This window comes from Thunnus maccoyii, chromosome 14, assembly GCF_910596095.1.
Source record: "Thunnus maccoyii chromosome 14, fThuMac1.1, whole genome shotgun sequence".
NCBI lineage: Eukaryota > Metazoa > Chordata > Actinopteri > Scombriformes > Scombridae > Thunnus > Thunnus maccoyii.
In genome coordinates, this window is record NC_056546.1 from 19,143,364 (window position 1) to 19,169,999 (window position 26,636).

The 26,636-nt window shown below is 39.6% G+C and overlaps 1 protein-coding gene across 1 annotated transcript in view; it reads left to right on the plus strand.

Annotated features, from left to right (window-relative positions):
• Nucleotides 1-23,466, plus strand: part of LOC121911328 (collagen alpha-1(XIX) chain) — a 95,256-nt gene extending 71,790 nt beyond the window's left edge. The window contains exons 32-53 of the mRNA XM_042432693.1: nt 86-139; nt 915-956; nt 2,660-2,764; nt 2,943-2,996; nt 3,469-3,522; nt 4,358-4,411; nt 4,582-4,635; nt 5,452-5,496; nt 6,632-6,682; nt 6,866-6,910; nt 7,922-7,948; nt 9,132-9,185; nt 9,942-9,986; nt 10,311-10,355; nt 10,453-10,515; nt 10,955-10,990; nt 12,624-12,668; nt 13,204-13,347; nt 14,470-14,536; nt 14,665-14,802; nt 18,260-18,337; nt 21,056-23,466. Of these exons, the coding sequence (XP_042288627.1) occupies nt 86-139; nt 915-956; nt 2,660-2,764; nt 2,943-2,996; nt 3,469-3,522; nt 4,358-4,411; nt 4,582-4,635; nt 5,452-5,496; nt 6,632-6,682; nt 6,866-6,910; nt 7,922-7,948; nt 9,132-9,185; nt 9,942-9,986; nt 10,311-10,355; nt 10,453-10,515; nt 10,955-10,990; nt 12,624-12,668; nt 13,204-13,347; nt 14,470-14,536; nt 14,665-14,802; nt 18,260-18,337; nt 21,056-21,159 (1,404 nt within the window). The 3' untranslated portion in view covers nt 21,160-23,466. The remainder of the gene's footprint in view (nt 1-85; nt 140-914; nt 957-2,659; nt 2,765-2,942; nt 2,997-3,468; nt 3,523-4,357; nt 4,412-4,581; nt 4,636-5,451; nt 5,497-6,631; nt 6,683-6,865; nt 6,911-7,921; nt 7,949-9,131; nt 9,186-9,941; nt 9,987-10,310; nt 10,356-10,452; nt 10,516-10,954; nt 10,991-12,623; nt 12,669-13,203; nt 13,348-14,469; nt 14,537-14,664; nt 14,803-18,259; nt 18,338-21,055) is intronic.
• The last annotated feature ends 3,170 nt before the right edge of the window (nt 23,467-26,636 follow it).

Here is a 26,636-nt window from a genome sequence, read left to right on the forward strand (position 1 = left end):
TGTGAAAGCAGAGTTATAGCGTGGCATGTCTGCTTGATATCATAGCCGGGAGGATTGTTAACTCCTTTCTTTGTCTCAATTAAAGGGTTCCCCTGGCAGACCAGGCCCCCCAGGCCCTACTGGACCCCCAGGTGAACCAGTAAGTAAGAAAATCTCATTTCTGCTTTCTGCAGTTCAGCATCACTTATCTGCAATAAGAACTCCTGAGCTCACCTTGAAATAAAAGTCACTATTCAGAGTGCAGCTTGAGTTTTGGGATAATTAGCAGCTACTCCTACTGTTTACTAACCTACCTTACTTTGAGGAAAATGTTGCAGTTTATGACAAATTGGCGGCACCCTGTTGTTTGTTTGCACGTTTTCATGTCTTTTCATGTGTTTCAAGCAAGCAGCACTTAATATAGTACTGATAGCTGCAGTGTGAGTTCCATACGAGTGCTGCTGCTGCTGCTGCTGCTGCTGCTGCTTTTGCATAAAGCCTTGTAAATTCAGCATTTTAACCTATTTATATTCATGTGTTGTAAAGACCCATGAAACCCATTTAGAGTCCATTTTATGTTCTTAAAAAATACATGGGCTGCAATTCAGAGTGTTTTTCTCCACTCCGGAGAACAACAATATTTTGAAGATGTGAGGATTCTGTCTTCCAGCAACAAAGTTATTAAACTGTTTCCTCAAGCGTTGCAGATAAAAGCTGAAAATGAAACACTGAAACTGAAATTTGTTAAAAATGTTTGGAGTAAAATCATATTCTTTAAAGACATATAAGATGGGCTTATAAATTGATGTTTTGAGCAATTTACACCAGATCAGCTGGTGTAACACCAAACAAACAACAGCAGAATATGACAAAACTCTGAAATTAAGACTGTCACTATGTTTCATAGATTTTTCTTTCTTTTTTTCTTTTGACAGACTGCCCTGCCAATTGTTGGAGACATGGGTGCTTTACTTAAGGTATTTTATCTTCATAGTTAATGATAATTACTGTTTTTCAGAAACAATAACATGCAAGGGCTTGGCTCAGTTATTATTTAAGAATGATCAATGTTTATTCATTTGAAACATACTATTCTACTAATATATGGATAAAATCAGTATAGAGAGCTAATAAAAGCCCTCGAGTGCCTCCATCAGGATGACTGGAAGAAGTATCTGTAGAAAAGACATTCAAATAATCTCACAATAATTCCAGGCTCCCTCCTTCACCACATGTGCACAGTCCATCCATATGACAACAAATGTAATAAAGACTGTCAGTGGAATGGAATATCACAACAGTGTATTGTAAATATTCAGTGCAAGACAGTTTCATACAGGGATTATCAGAAAATATACATTAAACCCTCGGCAGATATGCAAAAATACTGTTTTAAAGTACTTATTACTGTGTGGCAGTTTTCCTCCCAGCATATCAAGAGTCATGCAAAGTCCAAATAATAAAAAGCCTTTTGAGAATAGCTTTCACTTCTCCTGCTGCTTTAATGGTTCGATTTAAATTCCTCAGGTAGATTCCCTTGTCACTTATTCCTTCATCCCCAATTATCAACCGTTTAAGTGTTTGGTAAGAATGCTAAAACACTCTAAGATAAGCCTTGACGCTTGTACCTTTATTCTCTTTCTTTGAAACTGTATTCAAACATGTTCATCACACATAAAGGTTATTGCCCCCAATCTTGTCATCACTTGGTGCAAATGCCACACAAGGTCCCTTACCATTTCTGACCAAATGCAAAATCTACACTGTGGCTTAAGATAATGTGAAACTTCTTCTTTTGTGGCTGTTATATTTCTTGCAAATTACTGATTTTTTTTTTTTTTTCCTTTTTATTGAAGGAGATTAGTCACTTTACACCATGTTGTTACCTGCAGGACAGCACTTAGCTAAATTAAAGCTTTTTCATTTTTAATACTTAATGCACGTCAAGTGTGACAGTAAATATAATGCCTTTACATGACTAATTATTGACAGATAAAGCGAGATGCCAGTAGTCTTACAATATCCTGTTGCCCTTTCCTTCAGTGTCAGCTAGTTTTTATTCCATTAAGTGCCCTGTTAGATTAGCCTACTGTTTACAGCTGTCATCAGAGTTGCTTAGTGGCACTAACTTCAACACTTAAATGACACCTACAAAAAAGGACTAAATACATTCAACGCTGACATTTTATTCTGGCTTTTTATTCATAAACCCAATAATGATGTTTTTGCTTTGTTTCAGTTTATTAGTAATATTTCTTTGGGCTCTTGGGAGATACTTAGATGACAAGGATGTATAGATCTGTTTCCGTTCTGTATTTCAGACTCAGTCCTAATTTAATGCTGCTTTTTCGTGGTGCAGTACACCAGTTTCTTCTGTCTGGAATGTGCAGTGCCTATATCTACACTGGTTCAGGGACAATGATACTTAAGATTCTCACCTAAATGTCACAGTCAATGAGTTTGACAAAGTTCACCACTCACCTAGATGAGAGATGCTCTTGGTGGGTTCACATTATATCTGCTCTGCAGACATTTAGGGAACACTTTGTGTCAGTTGGGGTCTTGTCCTCCACCCAGGGGATGTGACATAATAAAGGGTGAAAATGCAGTGCTTCAGCTCAATTTGATGAAATCTTAACTGTGCCACCACTTTTGCTTCCTGTCTCGCCTTCGCTGGCAGAATGCCTGCAGTGTGTGCCAGATGAGAGTCCCGGGGCTGCCAGGGCAGAAGGGAGAGAAGGGGTCCCCCGGAGAGCAGGGAGTAGAAGGCATGGTGGGAGAAAAGGTACAAGTAACTCATCAGCCTGGCAGGGCAATTAAGAGAAGACATTGTAAACATATTTATCTGACCATGTTACTTTGCATTACAAATACACAACACTGTATATCCAATTGGGGTTGCATATTAGATACTTTGTGTGCATCTGTGTGCATATTCAAGTATATAATTCTGTCCTAAACAGGGGGATCCAGGTGTAAGAGGCCCTATGGGTAATCCTGGGAAAGAAGGCCCAAAGGTAGGCAAGGAAATATCAAGCATAAATACAGTAAACCATAAAACACATTTTTATGTAAGTGTTTGCATGGATATTAATGAATTATTCAGTTACTCACCTTGAAAAAATAATGCAAAAGTAATAGTGTCATTTTAAGTTTATGTTTATTGAAATGTATCTTTAATCTGCTATATAGAGATTTACACTGACAAACGCTTTTCATAAATTGCTTTTTGGATTATCTCTGGAAGCCTAACCAGCTGTTCTACAACTCACAATATTCTGTACACTCTTACCTGCTTGCTGTAGAAGTTGTTGCTATGGATACAGTGTTGTACCACGGTGAAACAGACTAGGCAATTTCAAGTCATGTGCAGTAAGAGGAGAGCAGACATTTTGAAGTTTATACCCATCAGCCTTTAGTTTTAGGCCTTTTCATGTCTGGTGAAAGACATTCACTTTTCCCTCCCTTCTTGGTTCTGCCTTCCTGCAGGGAGTAAAAGGAGAGAGAGGGTTCCCAGGCCCTATAGGAGATAAAGGCGATGAGGTGAGTGAAAAAAGTTTAATCTAAACATATTAAGCCCGTAGTTATGTAGCCATCCCGAAGTCACTGTGACATTGAGAGGTAGGTTTTCAAAAGAATGTAAATATATTGTAATGTCTTCCTCATCTTAAATCCTGTCTGCACTGAGAGTGTGTTTTAAAAGTAAGCTATCAAAAGCTATCTACAATGCTGTGTGTGCACCATGCCCTATCTTTTGCACTCTGAGGAGCTACTTTATAAAGAACGTAGCCTGCCCTGGATGTGTGTGTGTGTATGTGTGCTAATTAGAAAACCCTTTAGAGGAGCTGAGAAGCATTTCATAGGTCAACTTTCAGCATTGAACTGAAAAAGGGGGAGATTTTCACTAATAGGCACACTTGTTACTAGATTTTATAGGCTCAATAAAAACATGTTTTATAGTCCTGCTACAGGTTTTTTTTTCAATGCTTAAAGAAATCATTGGGAGAAATAAACATGCTGCATCTAACAGTGTCAACACATATTTCACAGTAAATACAGGAATGTTTTTTCTGTTCCATTCAAAGGCACCGCAAAAACAAGAAAATATGAACATATCCCAGTAGTCAGAGCAGTGAATAGAACAGCATCCATTTGGTTGCAAACTCTATACACTAGAGTTAGTTAGTTGCTTGTGGTTCATTACATTTGTTACATTTTAAAGAAAAGCAGACTGTATTTATCTCCCATCTATCCTTGCGTGTCAAGTCAAGGCAGTATGCTGTAGGTCCAGTGTTGCTGTTAAATGTGAATGTGACTATTTTGATGTTAGTGACAAATTATTTGATGAAAATGTTGATATCCTCTGTTTCTCCTCCAGGGGCCTCATGGAGTACCAGGACTTCCAGGTGTGGCCGGTCGCACAGGGGCCCCGGTAAGAAGAATGTGCTTAATGTGGTCTTATACAGAATCAGTATCAATATTTTTATAACACAGAGTACCCCTTTTATTACTGCAGGTCTCTTTTATCATGATATGTGAAAAGTTTGGGGGTTTTTTGAGTCAATGCTCAGATTAGAGTTCACTGTTCCGTTCTGTTTGCAGGGGCTTATGGGTAGACCCGGTCCAATGGGCCAACAAGGATCTAAAGGAGAAAAAGTAAGGTTTTTTGTCTTTATAATGTAGGCACTGTGCATGTCTTCCTGGGTTTTATATACAGGGTACTGTGGATAAATGGCTTAAACTTTATAATTGCTGGTTAGATAGGTGTAGACAAATGCCATGACTCATACCTGAAATTAATAGATAATTGTGACCAGGAGTATGTATAATGTATACCATTTCAAGTTTTTCCCCTAATGTAGTTTCTTTATATTTTTTTTGAAGATTGATTGGTAAAATGACAAACAAAATGACTCCATACTTGACTAAACTTTGTGTCTTATGTGGTTTTTCTACAAAATTTCCAATCAATTACCTCCTTAAAAGTCCTTAAAAAATACATCTACTCCTTTTCCTCATGGAAAAATGCAGAATCTATTAATATAACACTTAAGTAAGTTGCATACTGGACCAAGATTGCCTCCAAACTAGTTGTGATGTCACAGATCATGCTTGTATGTGCACGCCTTAAACTCAAATTTAACGTGGGCGCAGAGAAACTTTCCACTTTCAGCAGATGGATGTGAAAGCAGTCTTCCAGTGTCAAACTCTGCACATACATCATTCTGCACAGTGAAGCACAAACATCCAACTGAAGGAAGGAAACAATATTTTTGACTGGAGGGGAATCTAAAAATCCCACCATTTACTGTATTTTTGAAAAGACAACACTTAATATTAACAGGAATGGGTTTCTTTAGGTTGGCATATGAAGTTCCATATCATCGGATTACATTAGCCTTGGACTGTGCTTGGTAAATATTTCAGTTTCCAAAGACATGTTTAAGCATTCCTCTGGTTTATCTTTGGCAGGGGAATGAAGGCCCTGCAGGCAGACCAGGACTTCCAGGGCCTCCGGTAAGTTCCTCCTGCCTCAACAAGTGCCAGCTGGTGATAACGAATCTCAAAACCTTCCCTAGCATCACAAGTTGGTAGTATATAATATATGTACACTCAAATATACTTTCTAATGTTGTTCATTTTATTGTTATTTTATGGCATAAACTGACTTTTACACTTTATTGAATTATTTTCTTAAGGTTATAGACTGGTAATCATCTATTCAGCACACTTAGTACATTAAAACATTCAAACATGACGTTGTTTGCTTTAAGCAACACTATTTAAAACTATTCTATTCCCATGATGAAGTAAAGGTTAGAGCTAAAACCTTGCCTTGGCATCTCTTCCTACTGAAATGACCATCAGTGTGCTTTTATTTTACTCAGTCTAACGGTATTTAGTGTAACACGAGAAACATAACTGACAAACAAGTACAAATATGATGAAATTGTGGCGACCTGCTCACTGGCATTGAATCATGTTCCCTCCCTTTAAAAGGCCAGTGAGTAAGCACTTCCAAAGGCAAATCTATAATTCATCAGCCGTCCCCTTGAACCTGCCATGCCACCCCCCCCTTCCCACCCACACATACACACGCACCCTGGTCTCATAAACTGCAGTCTGGGAGGACAGGGGATGGCTCAGTGGCCTGAAAAGGGCACAGGCATCCGCTTGCTTCTAAATGAGAACCTTGACTCCTTCTACATTTACAATAGCTGCCCTCTACCAATCTATTAAGGGAAAAAAAAACATTCTTTTATGTACTAATACTACCCAAGAAGTCTAGCTTACCTAGTTCTCATATCCAGATCTCTTTTAATCAGTATGCTCTTTTGTATTTCTCAGATACTCTCGTTTTTTTTGTTTTTTTTTAATTACCAGTGGCTCAAGGATTATTAAGTCTACTGTTCTGTTTTTTTCCTGTTCTTTTCACTCTTCACTCTCTCGCGCTCTCTTCCCCTCTCTTTGTGTAATCACCAAATGAGCTATTGATCTCTCTCATGTAGCTTTTAAGGGCTTAACAGTGTATAACTGCTCCAGACCTACAGTATAGTTTTTTTTTGTAAAGAGTCTCGGTGCCTAAAACTCACAGAGCAGTGAGGAAAGTCTCTAAGAGGAGATGTCTGATTTACTGTTGATTGTATTTTAGGGTGTACCCTATGTGGAGGGCAATGGGATGAGCAGTCTGTACAAGCTCCAGGTAAAGACTTTTTAAGTGACTATTACTCTGTGATAATGTCATTGTGTTACAGTGATTCATTGAGTGCATGGTGCAGTGCCTTCAATCATATTGGCAGAAAAGAATCTGTGCTTGTGGTTAAAATGTGTTTGACCCATATTGTAAAATATAAAGTCATAAAGTTAAAAAAAAATGTCTTTTCAGAGTGGTGGAGCTATTTTAGGACCCCCGGGAGCTCCTGGTGCTCCGGTAAGCATAATCATTGTTATGCCTGAAGCAAATCCTTTACAGTGTACGTTGGAGAAGCACTAGCATACAGGCATGTTGATACTGTATGAGCCGCAAAACCTGAGAGAGCAGAATAACAAACAACCTGACCAACCCTCCAGTGTTATCGCAGCTTCTGAGGCCTTTATATCACAGTCAGTCATGTTCATTGAGAGCTGCTGCTTGGTGAAGGCTAAGAGGCTTCCTGACTCTCAGACAGGTGTCTCTGACCCGCCCCAGGACACACAACATCATTGTTATGCAAAAATGGACTTCGAAGTTCAGCCGCTGTGCACAGTGCCAAGCAGAAGTGACCTGATTTGCTTATCAGCTCCCCCTGCTCCTCCTTATCAGACAGTTTGTAATCTTGTCCAGTCCTGAGAGACATTCACTCACAGGCCCTGGAGGGATCCATCCACCACAACAAACACTTAAGGTGGTGACAAAAAATAAACAATCCAATATCCCCGGTGCACAATGCACATGAACCACAGCTACATCTTGAGGACGCCTCTGCCTGTACTGAATCCATCACAGCACAACAGCTCCACTGGAGCAATCAATAAGAGAGCATCTTCATCAGTGTTATCAGGGACAAGGCATCCAATTTATCAATAAGTCACAGATTGTTTCTTTTTATATAAATAATTCCTAGTTGTTTTTTAATGTGGAAAGACACAGAAATGCTTCACCAAAAATTTAAACATGCATGACAGTGTTTTATAAAGCCTGTGTGATAATAAACAGGCTGGATTATATTATCTTGATCATTTTTAATGGTGTTTAAAAAGGTCACAGTTACATGTAACACAGTACAAGCATGATTTACAGACATAAATTTGCGAGAAAAGAGAAGCAATAATGAACACCATAAAATTTTAATGACAATAATAGACAGTAGCCGCATGTCATTTCAGACCATATTTATGATTTTTATGGTAGCAGTTGTCCCATTCATTGGAGTAATCTGTCCTTTTTTTTTTTCGTTTTAAGGGTCCCAAAGGAGATGAAGGACTTGCAGTGAGTTGAAGCTTTTCATTCTGGAATATATTTTATATGAAATATTTGTCTAGTTTTTGTACTGGCCAAAAAATGGAGAAGTCAGAGTTGCCAGTTCCTTTCTATCATTGTCTCTGTGATCCTCTACAACAAAAGTCAATACACCCTCAAGCTTTAGCACTTAACCACTCCAGAACTCCAACACACAGTGAAAAAAATGATCATGTCTCCTGCAAATATGAAACTGTTGTACCATATTGTCTTGCCAGTGGGAACCTATGAACCCTCTCCGCACTTCTAATGCCCCCTCCCCCCAACCCCACCCCATACTGATGTCTGAAAACAATCCACACAGACATGGAAACAATTCGATGCTTCTGCCATCAACTTGAATTCTTTATTCTCATGGGGCCAATTGCATTTTTTATCGTTTTGTTGCACAGTGATTTTTCACCAGGATGTTAATTTGACATTTTAATAAATTGTGTGAGCGGCTCCAGTGCTGTGGTGGAATTGCCCCAATCCGTCTCACAGCTGATCCTCTGGCTGGCCCACTCTCCCCTTAGCCACACTCGCTTATTCATGACAATCTACATGTGTGACAATTACCTGCACAATCTGTCTATGTCAGCACTGGTTGCCCCTCTATTCTGTGTAATGGCATTTCACTATGGCAGCTTGAGCAAGATGAGGTAGATAGAGGCCATCACTTGTTCGTGCACTGGGAATGGGTCTCTATTTTTAGTGCAGAAAGCAAGTCTGATTGTGATTGTCAAATGGGTCTCCTTTTCTGTCCCATCTATAGCCTACAAGGCATGACAGCACATGTCATAGATCATATAATATAATACACTGAGGCTGAAATATTGTCCTCTAAGGATTATCTTCATATTGACAGATGAAGGGTTGTATTAATACCTGAGTGAGAATCTCTAGAGGAGAGATGGAATTGTGTGAAATCTTGGCTCTTGTAGGATTTAATTTATCGTCCTTCAGGAAGCTTAGATCTATATTTGTTTGTTTATGCTTAATGTTTACTGACAGCATTATAACACCTCTACCTTCCAATAGCTCATCACCAAACTCACTCTCTTACTGATGGCTGTGAGACAAAAATAATAATGGGGGAACAAACAGCAGCAAGTCTACATCAGTGGTGACTTTTTTGTCTTGACACAGCAGGTGGTGTGTTTTTCTCTCATAGGGGGAACCAGGGGCCATGGGATTACCAGGGCTTGAAGGGCTGCCTGGTGCCAAGGTAAGCAACAGTGTTGGCTCAGAGAAGCGTCTTCTGTACCATGATATAACCTGATTAACTGAGTGAAGGAAAGAGCTTTCTCTATTCACCCTCTTTCAAGAGTTTCTTTCTGAAATAAGATATCCAGCTTTTGAAAAAATGCCAGTGTGAAAGTGCAACACATTCTCGACTTATGGGAAAATAATTACGTTTAAGAGAATTCAATCACTTGTCGTTTTTGAAATACTGACTGAAGGGATTTCAGGTTGCAGTAATACCAAAGCCCATTTACCTCCATGGAATAAAAATATCCCTGCATTTAACTTTTCACAACTTCCAACATCTAAGTCAGTATGGAAAAGTTGGCACTGGTTGATTGCATGTTTTTGTGCATGTTTGTGTGAGTGTGTGTTGAGGATTTGGAACATTTCAGTTTCTGTTTCAGTTCGACATCCCAAGTAATTTATCCTGTAGGGGAATACTTTCACAGGTGTGACATATGCGAAGTGATTGCTGTTGAAATATAAAGAAGGCTTATGTTCATAAAGAGGTTGTTTATCATAAATGCATGTTTATGATTGTAAATAGAAATGAAAAGTGTTTTTGCTCTGCATTTTGTCCCAACAGTGAAGGACCCCAAGAGCATTCATTATACCTGGGTTTACACAGTCGCTGATATCAGTATCTATGTGTCTGTTTGACATGACAGTGATTTATGTGTGTTCTTTATGTAATGTGTGTATCATCTGTCTGACATGTCTGCAATGTTTCCTTCAGGGTGATATTGGTTTGCCTGGTCCACCTGGGATACCAGGTCCTCCAGTAAGTGAGATGTTTTTTCTTTTCAACTAATTTACGCCGACTCATACTCCTCCATAATCAATCATCTGCTGCTGGCAACAAGTCAATGATGTTTCGTGAAGTGCACAGAATAGCAGCTATCAAAACATAAGTCCCACATCACTATATGCTACTTCGATTAAGAACTGAGATATAAACCTGTGCTGTGTTCTGTGGATTTTCTCTGAAGCTATAGTAGGCTGGTTGGTATATTATAAATGGGAGGCTGCAGAGGTGCTGTAGATATGACACCATTGAGGGCCTGTCAAACACAGGCTGCTCTCTTCATATGTTTGTGATTGACAGGGGAAGCCCGGCGCTCGTGGAGAGCCAGGGATCCCAGGAGAGCCGGTGAGCCGCAGCCTCTAACTTTCTTTAAGCTGTCAATCCATGCGTCATTCCTTTGTCACTGCCGACTGACACATTGGCTGTCTCTGTTCTCTGACAGGGTGAGAGGGGGCCGCTCGGAGAGACAGGATTCCCGGGGCCCGAGGGACCCCAAGGTGTTCCTGTAAGGATGCTACATGAATTCAGTTGCTCTTTCCTTTATAATCACTACTAGATGTTGCCAAAGCACGTTCCAATGATGTCCAGGCTGGAAATAGGGCTTAGACTAACACACTGCTCCTTTGCTCCTTACCTGTTGTTGTTTTAGCATTATGTGGCAAAAAAGGACATCAGTCAAGGACAATATGGATAAAATATGTATGTTTGCTATGACATGTCCTGTAGATGAGTACATTCCTTTATGTAATTACCATCAGAGATGGTCTCTGTAATTTCCCTGTAAGCGCACAATGGAACAGTGTTCGCGCAGCAATCAGGATCATTATCCCTTGGATGAGATATCTCATTAACTGTGGAGATTACTAGCAGTGCAACAGTGCTGATCCAATCGAAGGTGGGAGCTGATACAAAATGTCTTTGTTTGTGTTGCACTTCTTGAGCAGGGGAGACCTGGAAAAGATGGAACTCCTGGATACACGGTGAGTTGTGCGTACACGTCGCAAATCCCCTTATAGAAAGTGCTTTACATCAGCCAAGCTACAGAAAGATGGCACAGCAGATTTTTATCCCCCCCCTCAAGCTACAGCATCCTGAGTGCATTAAACCTATTTGCATATTTGAGATTTTAACGATAAAAACTAAATGGAATCCTGAAGATTTAAGGCTTTGTTGACTTTTAGTCTTTTTACCCTAATTATACAGTTAATGCTTTCAGGCAATGATAAAATGTTTGTAATAGAGGGCAGTAGACACTTCGATTAAATATGCATTTTCCTGCCTGATGAACCTGGCTGAAATTGAAACAAATACTGCAGCAAAGTCTGCTTTTAGGTGACTCATCAAATATATTATACACTATTTACTGTGTAATCACACAGAATAAGCTCACAGCCTGCAGAACAAATACACCATGAAGCCATTTCCAACACATTATACAATACACAATACCCAAACTGGGTTGACTATGTTACTATATTACTGTTGTGTCTTTGATTTCCAAGATATTGTCACCTAACACCTTCATGACAATCCCAACAGTTTATTGTTTTCTTATTATTTTTAGTTAGTATTCTTCCAGTGAAATCTCAGCATTGTACAGAGCCATTCTACAGTCTTATCTTCATGTCTTTCTGCCTAGCTGTCTGACATTTTGGTGTGGCAACAGTGCCATCTAGCAGGTTGTTTTTACTCCTCTACCCACACTCCTTGCACATTGCTTTGTGGTTTAATGTAATGCTCAGGGAAGCAGATTTCAGTGGGCAAGATGATAGATTTAAGCCTCCCATCAGGCATTGGGGAATACAGAGTACTGCAGATTAAAGCAGGCAGGGGAGAACAGCCTCACAAAGAGATGCCCGCTTTAAAACCACATCATGCCAGATTGTCTTTTGCATGGCTCCTGTAATCCAGCAGGAAATTGATACAAAGATGCTCCCAGAGGTATTGCTGTGAACGCAGTAAAGGAAAGCAATGAGGAGTGACAGGGAGGGATTGGAAGACACAAGATGTTGTGACATGAAGCCAGAGACAGGTATTTTCTCTCCCAGCTCCTCCATACAGTAGAGACAGCTGGTGGGAAAGCAGGCGTTTTTTCAAAAGAAATAGGAGTGATGCAGAGGAGCCATGACATTGCAGAAGGTGAAACACTATACTGGGAGATATTATACAAGCAATACACCTGAGTTGAGTAAGAAGCAATCATTGCACAGTCATCTGAAAAGTATACATTTCTCAAAGTCAAGTAATTCAGGGAAAAGCATGACAAAAAATTCGTAGTTTTTGGGGGGGTTTTTGTCAGGCAACTGAACAGAAGCTTCTGCAAATATCAGTGTAAATATAAGCAATATGGCAATTTGGTGGATTTAAATCACATATTTTTGCTGCATATGTACAGATTTGAATAATGGAGTATTGTTTGTGCTCCTGCATGTAAGTGAAGAAAAATACTTGGATTGGAAAGTGGTGGAAAAGCTTTAAGTCAAGCTTTAGTGTTAGCATAATTTCTACCTCCAGTCATTCAGATATTACTGTTTCACCTTTTCAATGAGAGCAAAGCATTCAATTATGTTTTGTTTGATTGTTTTGGGTTTTTTTTTTGCTTTTTTTTCTAAGGGAGCTACAGGTAGACCAGGGGACAGAGGATCCAAAGGTGAACGTGTAAGTAGCATCATTCCTGTTTTCCTAAAAAGAAGCTGTTTTATGACTCAGAATATAATACACAAAAAAGGTTCTGATGAATAGTAATGCAAGTCTTCACTTCCGCACAAATATGACTAATCCCCACAAGCGCATAAGCACTAGATAAAGGCATTTAACGCTCAATACAGTTTCCTTTTGTATTTGAAAGGCAAAATTAAAGAGCTCTGTCACACTTCCACAGTAATCTATTGCAAATGCTGGTAATAGAGGATGCAAAATGAGGCTTTTAGCTTTATAGTTGGCAACACAAACTCAGGACAGGTGACAGACTGGACACATTAAGAGAAACATTTCAATGTGCACAGCATGTTAAGTGATACAATATTGAGTATGAGTCAACCCTGAAAATAGTAGTGACTGTGGTGCAATTTATGCCAGCCAGGAAATGTAGCTGTGGATTTTATACTGTAGAATTCAACCAGTTCTGAACATTTTGTTCAGTAATTCACCATGTAAACTTTAGATACTGTTTGTCTTGGCTTCAATACTGCAGGGTGACCCTGGAATTCCTGGAGAAAGAGGTGTTCAGGGCGAGAGAGGACGCACGGGGGATTCTGGCCCAATTGGACAGATCGGACCAAAGGGCCAAAAAGGTGAACCTGGCCTTCAAGGACAGTTAGGGAGTGAAGGCTTCCTGGTGAGTTGTAAATTTTACCATTACCAAACAAAGCAAACAAAGACTATCTTCCCAGATGATAAAAACCATAATCTGCCTACTTCCTTCCCCAAGCTTGTGTAACTATTTCAGTTCTTGCTCCCTGTATGGAAAATGGTGCAGCCACAGATTTCTGCATGAAACATCAAATAAGGCTAGGGAGGTTGCTGTTCTCTCTCTGCTCAACGCTTCCCACTCCTGATCATCTAGGCGCAACAGAGGGTCAGAGAGGGAGGGAGATGGAGACACAGAAAGACAGAGATATGTGGGTGTGCCCAGAGCTCTGCAAAGTGCTAAAAACACCTCCGTGTGTCACAGACATTTTACACATACTGTACACAGTCACAACAGTTATATAACATTCACAGCAGAGATGAAAAAGTGTTTAGAATGCAAAGATTCAAGGTCCAAGGCTACTATTGTTTTCCATTGTTACTGGTGTAGCAGCCCTGGAGCTCAGTGCTGTTGAGAAAGGTGCACATGACTGACACAAAGTGCAGCGTCTATTTAAACCATGTTATTTTTTTCAAATCGTTTGAGTGGCAGAGCATGTATAATTATATATACTACCTATATTTTACTGTACATACATGTTAGAAGCATACAGAGCTGGCATGACAACCTATAATTTTGGCCTTAGGCACAGACACAAAAATATTACTGCAGAAGTAGACATTAAGTAACACCATGAAATCTCTTCATAGTTAATATTCTACCTCTGAATCCGTTTTATTTATAGCTGGGTTTAAGCCACAGATGCTGTGTTACAGTATAATGCAGTGGGGATTTCACTGAACAGTTAGAAAAAAGGATTTTTTAAAAATGTAATTTTAACAGTAATCTCCTCTTCCTGAAGTTGTGTTCAACATGGATGGTTTCCACAAGCTGTTTAGAAGAGATCGTTGAGTTGAGATTCATGACAGACATCCACTTGATTTTCATACTGTGATAACTATCATCTCTACTGTATCACCTCTGCTGCCACTTCATTGTGAATGAAAAATGACTTACTGCTGTCTCTTAATTGTATTTTTTTCTTGTTGTTATTGCTGTTGTTAAAAATGCTTCAGTAAAGTGTGTATTATTCTCCCTCCCCAAATACAGGATGATTCCAGCTTCATGGAAGAACTCAAAATGTTTATCAAAAATGAAGTATTGAGGATCTTTGAAGGTACAAATTGATCAAAATGTATTTTACATGTTTTTTTCTATGTTGTCCATCTGTATTCTATGTTTTTCTGCCCTCTGTTATCTATCCAAACATTCTAAATGTCAATTTTTATTTTTCTTGCCTTGTAGAAAAGCTATCAAGCGTTGCCATGCAGCAGAAGACACCTGCAGGCATCTTAGCTTCGCAAGTCCAAGGTCCTCCAGGACCTCGTGGCAAGGACGGATTACCAGGCCCGCCAGGAGAGCCTGGACCTCCTGGTCCTCAAGGTAGGAGCTCAGGCTGTCAGGGTGAGGTGCTGGATGTTAACACCACCTTCTCTTAAAATATGAATTAGAAATAACACTCTTAACCTTTGACTCCTCAAAACTATTGGTGAAACTGGATTAACCCTTTGTTGTCTGATGTAATTTATCTATGTATGTATATGTGTGTGTACACCTCTTTTGTGCTTTAAATATACCAATTAGTCCAACTACCATACAGTATGTTGTACCTAACATGTATATTTGAAGGAGGCATCATTTACAACTATATACACAAGGCTGCAGGTTGACATGAACTTTTCAAAGTGAACTGCAGCAGCCTTCAGTTAAAGATGTTTTGTTTAACATAAAAAGCTGGGATGAAGAATTGGTGATTATATTCGGAGTGGGGAACCAATGCAGGCTGACAATTGTATTTTGTAGGGATTCATGGGTATTTTTCTCTTGCTTAGACCCATATATCAATGCAGACTGAGGGGCGGGAAGCAGAGGAAAGGCCAGGAGTGTGGTGCACAGCGGCTCTCTGGGAAAAATGAAGACAAACGAAGAATTGGCTGTGAATAAGAGAAAGAATTATCAATGTGGACAGGAAAGAGCCCCAGTATTGATACCTCACTCCAGGAAAGAAAGCTCTAAAATACAAAAGGAGCTTAGTCAGGAAAGAGGGTGGACATTCTTTATCAAACTGATACAACTTTCTGACTGCTCATACTACACTAATGGTGGTCAGGCTTTATACCTCAAACTCGTTTAGAATTGTATTGTGTCCGCAGCAGAACTATGGTATCTTAACATTTGAAGAGGAGGAGGTGTGTTACCTGTTGGTGCAGATCAAAGCACCACTGCATTGGCCTTTCTCCTTGAGCTTTGTATCTACCTCACATTATTCAAGACCATTTACACTTTTAACCCACTGCTATAATATAAAATGATGCTTTCATTCATGAATAATATCATTAATGTAGGCAACTACTAGACTATAAATATTTGTGCTGTGTCAATGCCGTTTGCATTACACATGTCCTGGATTTTGTCTTGCTTGTTTTATTTTTTACTGCTTCAAAAGTGTTTTATAGGTGATTCTTAATGCAGCTTTGCAATAAATATTTATTGAAAAATAAAGAGGAAAGTTATTTCCCTTGATAAATCAAAAATTCAACAACTTCTTATTTTTTTTCTTTGTTGACTTGTGCCTCCACTCAGCTGGGGAGAGAGTTTGGGGTAATATTTCCTCATTATTTCTCGTCATCCTCCGCTGGAGACTGTGCTCCTCTGGAATATCCAATTTGACTTCTTCTCCAATATGCCAAAATGAATTGTTTATGGAGAAAAATAACCCCTCTCTTGAATTCACAGTCTTTTTTTCGCCATGGTTTGATTTCACATGGGTGAAAGTCTCAAGCTGTTGGGTAATACCCATAAGGATGCATGCTGAAGAGCATCATTTCTCTCTTTTTTTGTTTTTTTCCTTCTCCTTTGTTGTAATTGAGTGTTCATTTATCATTCTATTCATTTTTTACTTTTGAGATTGCTATGAAAATACTCACTGATGTAAGTCATTGTGTTTAAGTGCAAATTTCATCAATTCTACATTTTGTTGTTTTGACATTCATTTTTTATTTTGTATCTCAGTGTCTTCTGTATATTCATTAATACTGACTGAAACAAAGTGTCTCTTATTATATCAGGCTGTTAAGTGTGTATTTCAGAGCTGCTCTGCTTTGTGTTGTACAATATGGAAATATCAGTAAATATCCCACAGTAATTGGTCTTTGATGGAGCAGCTGCTCAAAGAAAGGTGTTTTTTTCCCTTTTATAAGGCATAGCATGAATAAATAGGTGTTCCTTTTACTGTTTACGACAGTGCACAACAGGTGCAGGATTGCAATCCTATCAGTCAAGCATGAAAAGCAACTCTGTGGCAAAATGATTGTTTTTATTTATGTATTTTGTCCATTAGTGCCCCTAGAAACAATTTGTTTTCAACCAAGTACAGACACACTATGGCATTTTCGATTTATCAGAGTGCACCAATACAGCGTGCCACCCAAGCTTATTGCCCTGTGTGCTATTCAGTATTTTTTTTTGCTTAAGGTACAGTGTTCTTTTCTCCATGGAACGTCTGCTCCCTGAATGAATGCCCCAGGCTCTGTGAGTGTTGAAAGAAGTCTCATTATTGCGGCAATGTGTGGATAGCCCCTCTCTCTTTGAGACTCAGTTTTGGAGCATTCATAAGCCTTTTTTCTGAGATTTCCTCTGACATGCAAGCGTTGAAGCGTTTCCCCTTTGGGCCAGGCGGTGCAATGCTTGATACTCCTGTCAGTGTTTCTGATGCACACCATGCAACCACTGGTCCTGAGACTCCATTACTTTAAGTGCCTCATGGGGAAATATTTTCACAGCCCCTCAAATTCTTACTTGGTATGCTGCTGTTTTTGAACTGTAAAGACTTAACGGCTTTGCATGGAGTGAGAAAGCCTTTAAAAAAATACATTTGTGTGCATATTGTTATAAGCAAAACACAAGCTGGACTGATTTAAAGATTAGTGGGAATGCTTTGATATCTGTACTTATCAGCATCTTTTTTGACAGACTAAGCATGCACTTGTGTTCATCACTGCTTTGTGTCATGCAACAGCCAATCACCATCACAGAAAATACATAACATATATTAACACAAGATAATCTAGTTTTCTTTCTGTAGTCAAACAGAAACAAATCAGTTTTTATGCTCTAGAATTTTATTTCAGTTTATGATCATGTTTATGTTTAAAAGAGAATTACATTTCCTTTGAACATTATGAGCATCAGAGTTTGTTATCATGAATAGAAATGATTGTTTTCTGCATCTGTTGCATCTATTTGTTTCCTCTAGAATGAACCAACCTTTGATTAGGTCTGTCTTTTCATTCTGAATGCCTTTAGTGACCCTCGTGTCTGACCTCGAATTGAAAAAAAGCCTCTTTGCTCTGTTTTGAAATCTTCAAAGATATTTGCTTGTGGCCCTATTGTTGACAGAAAGCTGTACAAGCCCACGACGCCTCCTTCTTCCAACACTAACACACAGATGGCTTGTTTGATGATTTCTATTTTGACAGGATGTCAGTACATCTTTTATTATTCAAAGCTTTGGGATTGAAACTGGGAATCCAGAGTAGCCTGTTTCTACACGAACTACCAAAGCTTCTCTTCTCAAAATAAGTGCAGAGTTGATGCCTGACATTATTGTGGTATTGGTGTTATTTATATCATCAAGAAGCTAACCTGTATGAGTCCCTGGACAGATGAAAAGGTTGCATAAGTGTATCCTCATCTTGAAAGTCCTTGGATTACAACGTGTTGTGGCGTTTGTACTAATCTTACTAACTGTACACTCTCCATAAATGTGAAACCATACAGGTCTTCATCATCTTTCCAGTATATGTACTTTGTCCAATCAGAGTGTTGTGTCTGTCTACAGGATACAGGGGTCAGAAAGGAGAACGAGGCCAGCTTGGTCTGGGGTTACCAGGTGATCCAGGACCCATTGGGCCACCAGGTAAGACATATTAGCATCAAAAGGGCATACTAGTTAAATAATGTGATTTACAGTATATGTTTGGAAGTTTATGGTGAAACCATAACCAATGTTTGGGCTATTGGTTGAGCTAAACTCTGCAGTTTCCCTCAGCTCTACAGAGCAATTCAGCATCTTTTAATTAATTCCTTTGGTTTTGGTTTTGGTTCAGTCTCTGAAAAATGATAAATGCACTGAAGGCTTCCTGCGAAGCACAAAAACACCAGACAGACAAAGTTAGTGACTAGCTGCTAAACACTGTAGAGCATTTAGCAGCTTAAGAGTCAGATATTTCCCTCAGGAGTTGGTGGAGACCAAAACAGAGCATACTTGTTCCGCTGCCCAGAAGTTGTCAAACAATCAGTAAATGCATCTTTAAATATTAATTCCAAGCCTTTTCAGTACTGACACTTTTAGAGTATATAGCCATGTAATAACTACCATCCATTGCCTAGTAAAATGTAAGGAGGCAGGGCAGCCTCGCCTCCCCTACATCTACCATGATATATCAGGTTTTCCTAGTACCCATCTACTGAAGACAGGGAAGTGTGGTGTAAGACCTCACTATGATATCAGAGAGCTGGGGCCATGTCAAGCCTCAAATCTTAAAGTCTTTTTCAGTCTTTATTTAATATCTCAACATATTGGAGATAAGCACAGCTCCCAGATTGCATTATGTTTCCAAAACTCAGGCGCTGCTGTGACATAAATGGGACCCCAGCAGAGGACAAAATGCTGCGGTGACAGAGCGGTGATGTTCTGTCAAGTAAAAGCACAGTTTGCAAACTTTCACTGAACACATCCTGAGATGTCAGCTTGTCCCCTGCTCCTGTGAACTAAAAAATAACTTCCCACACCCTGATGGAGAGATGAGACTTGACTTCCAGCCTGTGACAGTAGGAGTCACAGACTGGCAGATAGTCACTCATCCTATCTACAGTATGTACAGTATGTGCATAATGTATGTGCAGGGCAAAGGGAACTTGGCTATATGTCCTCTGGAGAGGACAAATCATAGCTGTTGAAAGACATCATCTCTAGGGAAGCGCAGTGATAGGAAGCACCTTCAGCTAAATCTGTGGAGAGAGTTGGAAAGTACTTGAACTCTCTGCTATGAATGTGCTGACCGACTGTGTTGGTTTTCCCTGTGCTCTTAGATTTACATGGCCCTGTATAACAGAGGCAGCTATAACACCATAACATTTCTGCCAGCCAGTGTTTCCTTTGCCATTTCTTGGCCAATCCTAATGAGGGACAGCTTGTACTCCTTGACATCCACATAGAGCTGATATCCTCTGGATCACCTACAGGTTCATGTGGACTGTATGAGTCACATACAGCAGATTCACAAAACTCCTCATTATCAGTTTTACTATAAGGGAGCAAGAGAACTCGTGGCAGGTCACAACTTTGTCGATGGTTCTCAGGAGGACTTTGCAACACTGGAGAAAAGGCAGGGAGCATCTCAGTGAATGGAGGAAAAAAAAACAATAATTTCAGGTAATTTGTGAGAGTGACCACGATATCCATTTGCCGTCTTTGCTTTCATCTCTTTGTGCCCTGATGGACTTTTGACTTTGATGGTGGCCACCTGAATACACTGATTTACCAAATGGAACGAATTTGCACTGATACTGACGGTATGAGTAGCCATAGTACTGTGTGTGAGCAGCTAAGGAGGAGATGGATGTGGGAGTGATGAAAAGGGCAAGTTGTGTTTTCAGAGGGAGGAAAAGGACAAGGCAGAACCTGTGATTCCCTTTGTATAAACTGTAGAGGAGGCAGGCTCCCGTGTTGTGCTGTGAGTGGTCTGACTGATGTAATGGACACTCCTAAGCCTGGACTGCAGTGGAGGGCTTTTTTTAAAGGCTTGGAGAGATAAGCCGGGAAGAAAGTGTTAAGTTTGGCAGAAAGAAACAAAGACTTTGTATGTTTGTGTTTGTGCTGTATGGACATCCTACAGTAATTTGAGAGACAAAGAAGCCATGTGGATTGCTTTGCCACTCGTACTAGCTGTTGCTAAGTAACATCTCATCTGCTACGATGACCTCATCATATTGGAGAGTGAGGAAATGTACTTTCTCTGTCCTTCATTTTCATTACAGTGACATTAAAGAATTCCAATAATTGTAAATTAGATACACAGCTTTTGAGAAAAAAGAAAACTACTATTAAAAATGCCTGCTGGTGTTAAAGCAAAACACATTATATGTTATTGTCAGGGTTATGCCATCTTAATAACCTCACCCTAACCTGGGCTGGAGGATAGATGGACATGTGAAATCAATATCGGGATGTCACTAAGAATATTTTTCTGATATCGATGTGTCTCTGTATGCAAAATCAGTTATAGCAATGTTCCTCTACAACACACTTCCTTGTGTTACCATTTGCACAAAGAAAACAACCCTGTGCCTCCATGGGACAAAAAAGTGCTATATGCAGCTTCTCACAACATCCCAAATCCAATTCTGTATAGCTAAATAGCTAATGTGTGTATGGACAGTGTATGACTGTGTGTGTGTGTGTGTGTGTGTGTGTGTGTGTGTGTGTGTGTGTGTGTGTGTGTGTGTGTGTTTGTGTGATTGAACGTGTGCGTCTGCCAAACCACAGTTTTTAATTTTATCACTAATGGCTCTACTGAACAATGATAAAGTGCAGCCTGCAGCAGGAATTAATAATGTCTAATTCTCTGTCAAGGCCCTCCTGGGATCACTTCTTCTCAGGGCCTTCCTGGCTCTCCGGGGCCCCGCGGACCTCCCGGGACATGTGACCCCAGTGACTGTCTTCTTCCATCCTTATGAACCCCAGCAGAGCGGTTTAAGCTGGCGCGATGACGGCCGTCCAGCTCCGAGCTCAGTACTGCAGCCAGACACGATACAGAACAGGAGAGAGATGGCCTCACTGTATCTGACAGCTTCCTCCGCTCTGGTTTATCAAACACACTCACAACTGACCTCTTTTGTTCGATTCACTATAACATTTGGATGCAGTAGGGGCTTTTTTTCTAGGATTGCTATTGGGTTTGTTTTGAATGTGATAGAAAACCTTTGAGTTGTTTGTTTTTGTTTTTTTGTTGTTGTTTTTTTTTGCATTGCTTTACTTTTAAGTTATTTCTTGATTTCACATCCCCTACTGTGATGTAATGCATTCCTTGTCAGCTCTCATTATGTCTTTCAAGACCATGAAATGACTTTGTTTTTCATCAAGTGCAGTGCTGTCTGAAAACATGATCTTAATTATTTGTTTGCCTCCTCGATGGGCATGCCTATGCACTCTTCTGTTCTTATTCAGATAAGCCATTGTGCTGGCAGAAGGTACATCTCATGCGTGCGTGTGTGTGTGTGTATGTGTGTGAGAGACAGAGATTAACTGAGTGAATGTACTTGTTTTATGTGTGGGTGTGAGAGAATAGGATTTTTGAAACTCCTTTTGCAACCAAAGTGCAGCCGATGTGTCTGATATAGAAATTATTTATTTTAAGAATGTATTTAAAAGATGGTACTAATAATTGTAGTAAATGTAGCATGGACATTGAGTAATATTACTACTAGAAGGTGGATTCACACATTTCTGGATTATTAATAGTTTTTTTAAACGATTACTCATGACAGATCTGCATTGTGCATGATAATCATTTTTTTTAAAGAATCTCTGGTATAATCATAATTAAAGATGTCTTCCATTTTCTTTAGGTTATGCATTGATACATGACTGCTCATCAGTGAGGTTTTCCGTAGCTTTTATAATAGAAAAACCTACAACTCATACTGTAAAACACACACACATCAAGGGCAGATTTCTACACATGAAAAGAATGTACTTTAACTGTTGTTTATGTTTAACGACTGTGACGTGACCTCACATTTAACTTTACTGTTAATTAATCTGTTAATAAGTTAAACGAGTGACTGTTTTTTTTCTTTTTTCCCTGTCTAATGGGGCTTGTAATGGGACCTGACAATATAATTACATAAGCAAGTTATATCATTGTAATGATGTATTAAGGTTCTCACTTTTGTTATTGATCATACATCGTTTGCAAATGTTGGATTTTTTTTTGTGTCTGAGGTGATTTATTAATATTTATTGTTTACATGGTGTGGTGTATGATGATTCCTCTGCATGGTTTATATGTATATTTTTGATTTCCAGCCACACAAAGGTAATCAGAATACTACACTGCAATGTCAGACATTTTGTTTTGGTGAAACACTGTACTCAGAAATCTACTTGAACTTTCTTTTTGTTTATTTAACAGTAACTTCCTGGTTTTTCTCTTTCACTGACCAGCACTGTGTGTCACTATGTATCATTGAGTTTTGGGTGCCGTAAGACTGGAGTTTTGATTTAGTTGAAGGTTTTGAGTCAACTTTACCTAAACAGGCCATATGATTTATCTTTAAATCTGAAAAGATAAAAAGATAAGAGATAATATGTTATTCATTAAAATAACTCTTAAATTTGGATTTAAATTAATACCTTATTTGAAGATTTTAAAGGAAAACCCCAATTTGTTCATTGAACCATAGCCTAAATTTTTTAATAACTCAAAACAATAAAGTAAATCTAAGTTTTATATAAATAGATAATTGGCCTGTATTACTTTCCTCAAGCTTTTCATTTTGAGTGCTGTTTAATAGAGTTGGACTCAAAGGCTTTAATTTTACTTTTAAGTGTCCTGCTGTGGTTAATGTTTGAAAAGCTATGTGGGTGTATCTGAAATTTTCTAACTAAGAATTCAATTCTGTCTGTATTTCATCCTTCAGATCTGTTTGACACTTTTTTACTTCATGTCTCACATCACAGAAAGTCATCATGCTTCTCTTACACATGTAAATTATAACTTACATCTCACCCTGAAGTTACAGAGGACTTTTTTTTTTTTTTGTATTTTCTCTCAGCATGCCGGCTTGGTTTTTTATCTCTTCTCAATTTTATCAGTGTGAGTGGGTTTAGAGGGGTATTAAGGTGCCACTGACTTCATTTGTGAGTTGAAAGAGCCCCCTGCTGGACATGTTTTTTTTTTTTTCTTATTGCTTGTAATGTGAATGAAAAACAATCTTTCTTTGGGTTATAGGCTACATAAAACCCCTCCCTCTATTGGCTTCTGTCCTTTCATCACACTCATTTTCATATTCTGCTTAATGGGTTCCCCTCAGAGACAATAACTCCGACCTTGACCAAATTCGAATGAGACAGCATCAGCAAACTAAATGTGATCTGAACTTTTTGGTTTTGCTTTTGATGAGAGCAACTCTCGCCGTATATTGAATTTAGCTTGTATTAATATTAATGTGCACTGGTTTGTGACTTCAATTTAGCTAAACAGTATGATAACTAGAGAGGACACAAAATGGCTGCTGATGTCACAGCCCACTTCACTTGCAATTTTGTGCCAGTCATTTTACATCGCTCCAAGTTAAAATCCATTTATTGTAAGTGGAAAATGTCAGATGAACGCAAACTCAAAGGATAGAGGTGTGGCAGGTTTTAGCATCCTTTGGAAATGCTGTTATACATCCTCAGATAGGCTGATCAAATAATGCAAAATTCACTTAGAACAATAACGTCATCCACATATTTCATTATTGCATATTTTACAGTAATGTAAGTTGATCCTGTTGCCACATATAATCTAATCTTGTAAATAAGCTTGTAATGAGGGAGAATATGGATCAGCCTCTCAGCATGGTCTCTCGGATTAAAAATGTTTGCCTGCTGCTCTCTCTGTATCTCCGCTCTACTCCTTTCATAAGCTCATGTCGTGCTGAGTGACTTCAATGCGTGTTTTTTGAAAGTCTTTGTTTCGTTGAATATCTACCTCAGTCTTGGTTTGCCACATGTCTACACAATTAGCTACTTTGGGAAAAAAATATATCACAACAATAACTATTGCCTTTCACTGAAAAAGCAATTAAAACCTTGTGTATATGAAAAACATCCTGAATGTGCACATCAGTATCAATGAGTTGTTGATAGAGAGGAGGGGTAGTAATGTTCCTCTGGTGGAGGATGATCCACTATTCTGTATCCTGTGTGCGTGGCTCTACACAAATTGAAAGATAGCTAAACAGATGTACTAGGCACTGAAAGGTCTAAATGATGACTCAGACGTGGAAGTGAAGTTGAGGCCTGTTTACTTATCTTCGTCAACTTGCTTTTTTTCCGTATTTTTTCCGAAACCGCGATACTTAAAATAAATACACAAGAAAATGTTCTTAACTTAAGTTAAAGAGTGTAGAAATGTAAATACCCGCTTGATACCACATAATTAGACAGATGGCTGAACTACATGTGGATGCAAAGGATTAGAGAGAGAGTTCTAGAGTGCCTTACTGTACAAAATCTAAAGTCAAAATGGCTGGTCTCAAACTATGACCCTACCCATGTGATCACAAATGACCAATAGAGAACAATGTAATTTAAAGCTACAGTACATTCAGCTGACCGCAGTCTTCAAAGTAACCACTTGTAGATGCTAAAATGCTCTTCATCCACATGTAACATCACACTCCCCGCTTGGTATTGTACACAATACCACTATCAATTTTGTAGTAAAGTCCAACAGGCTGAAGAAAATAAGGCAAGGAACTGTCCATGGTAGAGGCTTAGGGGGACTTAGGGGAGGATAGGTACCACTACTTCAGTCAGTGAGGAAGGTCCTAAAGTGCCCCCTTTGGTGACCTTTAGCTCAAGCTTCCTGACCTTCCCATCGCTGTCAGAGTGAGCCTTGGTGATGAGAGCCATAGGCTGCTGGTTTCTTTTCACCTGAGTGTCTCTGAGCAGCACCATGTCTCCTTCCTTGACGTTGGGCTGACTGCCACTTGCTTTGGCTGTGGAGAGCAGAGAGATATTCTCACCTCCATCTCTCCCAAAGGCATTTGCAAAGTACTGGACTCATTGATGAGAGGGTGTTTCTCCTCTATCTCAAGCAGACCATGCTGTAGTCGACCACCTAGTCTCAGGAGTCCATTGCCATCAAGCTTCCTCAGGGGACTATTTTTGGAAATGACTTTCCCTCTCTTCAAACAGGACACCCCAGCTTGGTACGCCTCCTTTTGTACACATCCAAAGACGATAGCCTTTGTTTGTGACAGTGTATCAGCTGTGTGAGGCTTCCAACAGTGATGCTAACCATTGCAATCTTCTTTGTTGCTATCATTCTCAGACCTAAAGGACTGAACGATGTGGATGAGAGAGGCCATAGCACTGAAAAGGGGTCATAGGAAGTTTCTTCAGCTTTGTCTGTCTCCACAGAATGTGCGAGGTAATCTGGACTGGTAAGCCAGTTGGTGTCTGAGAGTCGAGCTGCAGGCACTGACCTAGTGGCAACATCTTCAGGGTTCTGACTGGTGTGGACATAATGCAACTGTTCAGGACATGTGGATTTCCTTATCCGTTCCACCCTGTTGCTGATGTACAAATAAAACCTCCTGGTTTCATTATAGATGTATCCCAGCACCACCTTGCTGTCGGTATAGAACTTCAGACTGTCAGGGTTGATGTCCAGCTCACTCGCAACCAGCTTAGCAATCTCCACTGCCAGGACAGCAGCACCTAACTCAAGTCTGGGAATAGTATGGACCGACATGGGGGCTAACTTGGCTTTCCCCATGATGAAATCATCATGGCACTTTACTTCAGCATCCATCACCTTGAGGCATGTCACTGCTGTGATGGCCTTTATGGAAGTGTCTAAAAATATGTGGATCTCTGTATGTTGAGCAGTGGAGAAGGAGGCTGCGGTGTAGGTTCAAGGGGTTTCAAACTGTTCTAGATCTCACACTAAATCTATCCAAGCAATTCATTCTGTGCTACACAGGAGGTGAGTAGATTTCTTGGTTAAGGTCTTTCAAGTCCTTTGCATGGTCTGTTGATGGGAATGCAGTGAATGCTATTTCATGGAGTCTCGGGTTGGAAATGTCAAGCATACCTTGGGCTGCTTTCGGTAGATTGATGGCTGCAGTTGCAGATGGCAGTGACTTGAATCCATCGTCAATGTAGAAGTCCCTGTGTGTGTATGAACTGCTTCACATCTCCTCCAAACTCATCCTCCCCATATAGAGCTGCTCACCATAGCCCATAGGTAGCAATCACCTGAGAGGGGCAATTGCCAAATACATGGATTTTCATCCTGTACTCCGCAACTTTTCTGGTGGTGTCATTGTCTTTGAATTACAGTCTTCTGAGGAAGTGCCTGTGGTCCTTCCTGACAACGAAGCTGTGGAACAATTTATCAGTATCTGCTGTGATGGCTACCTGCTCACACCTAAAGCAC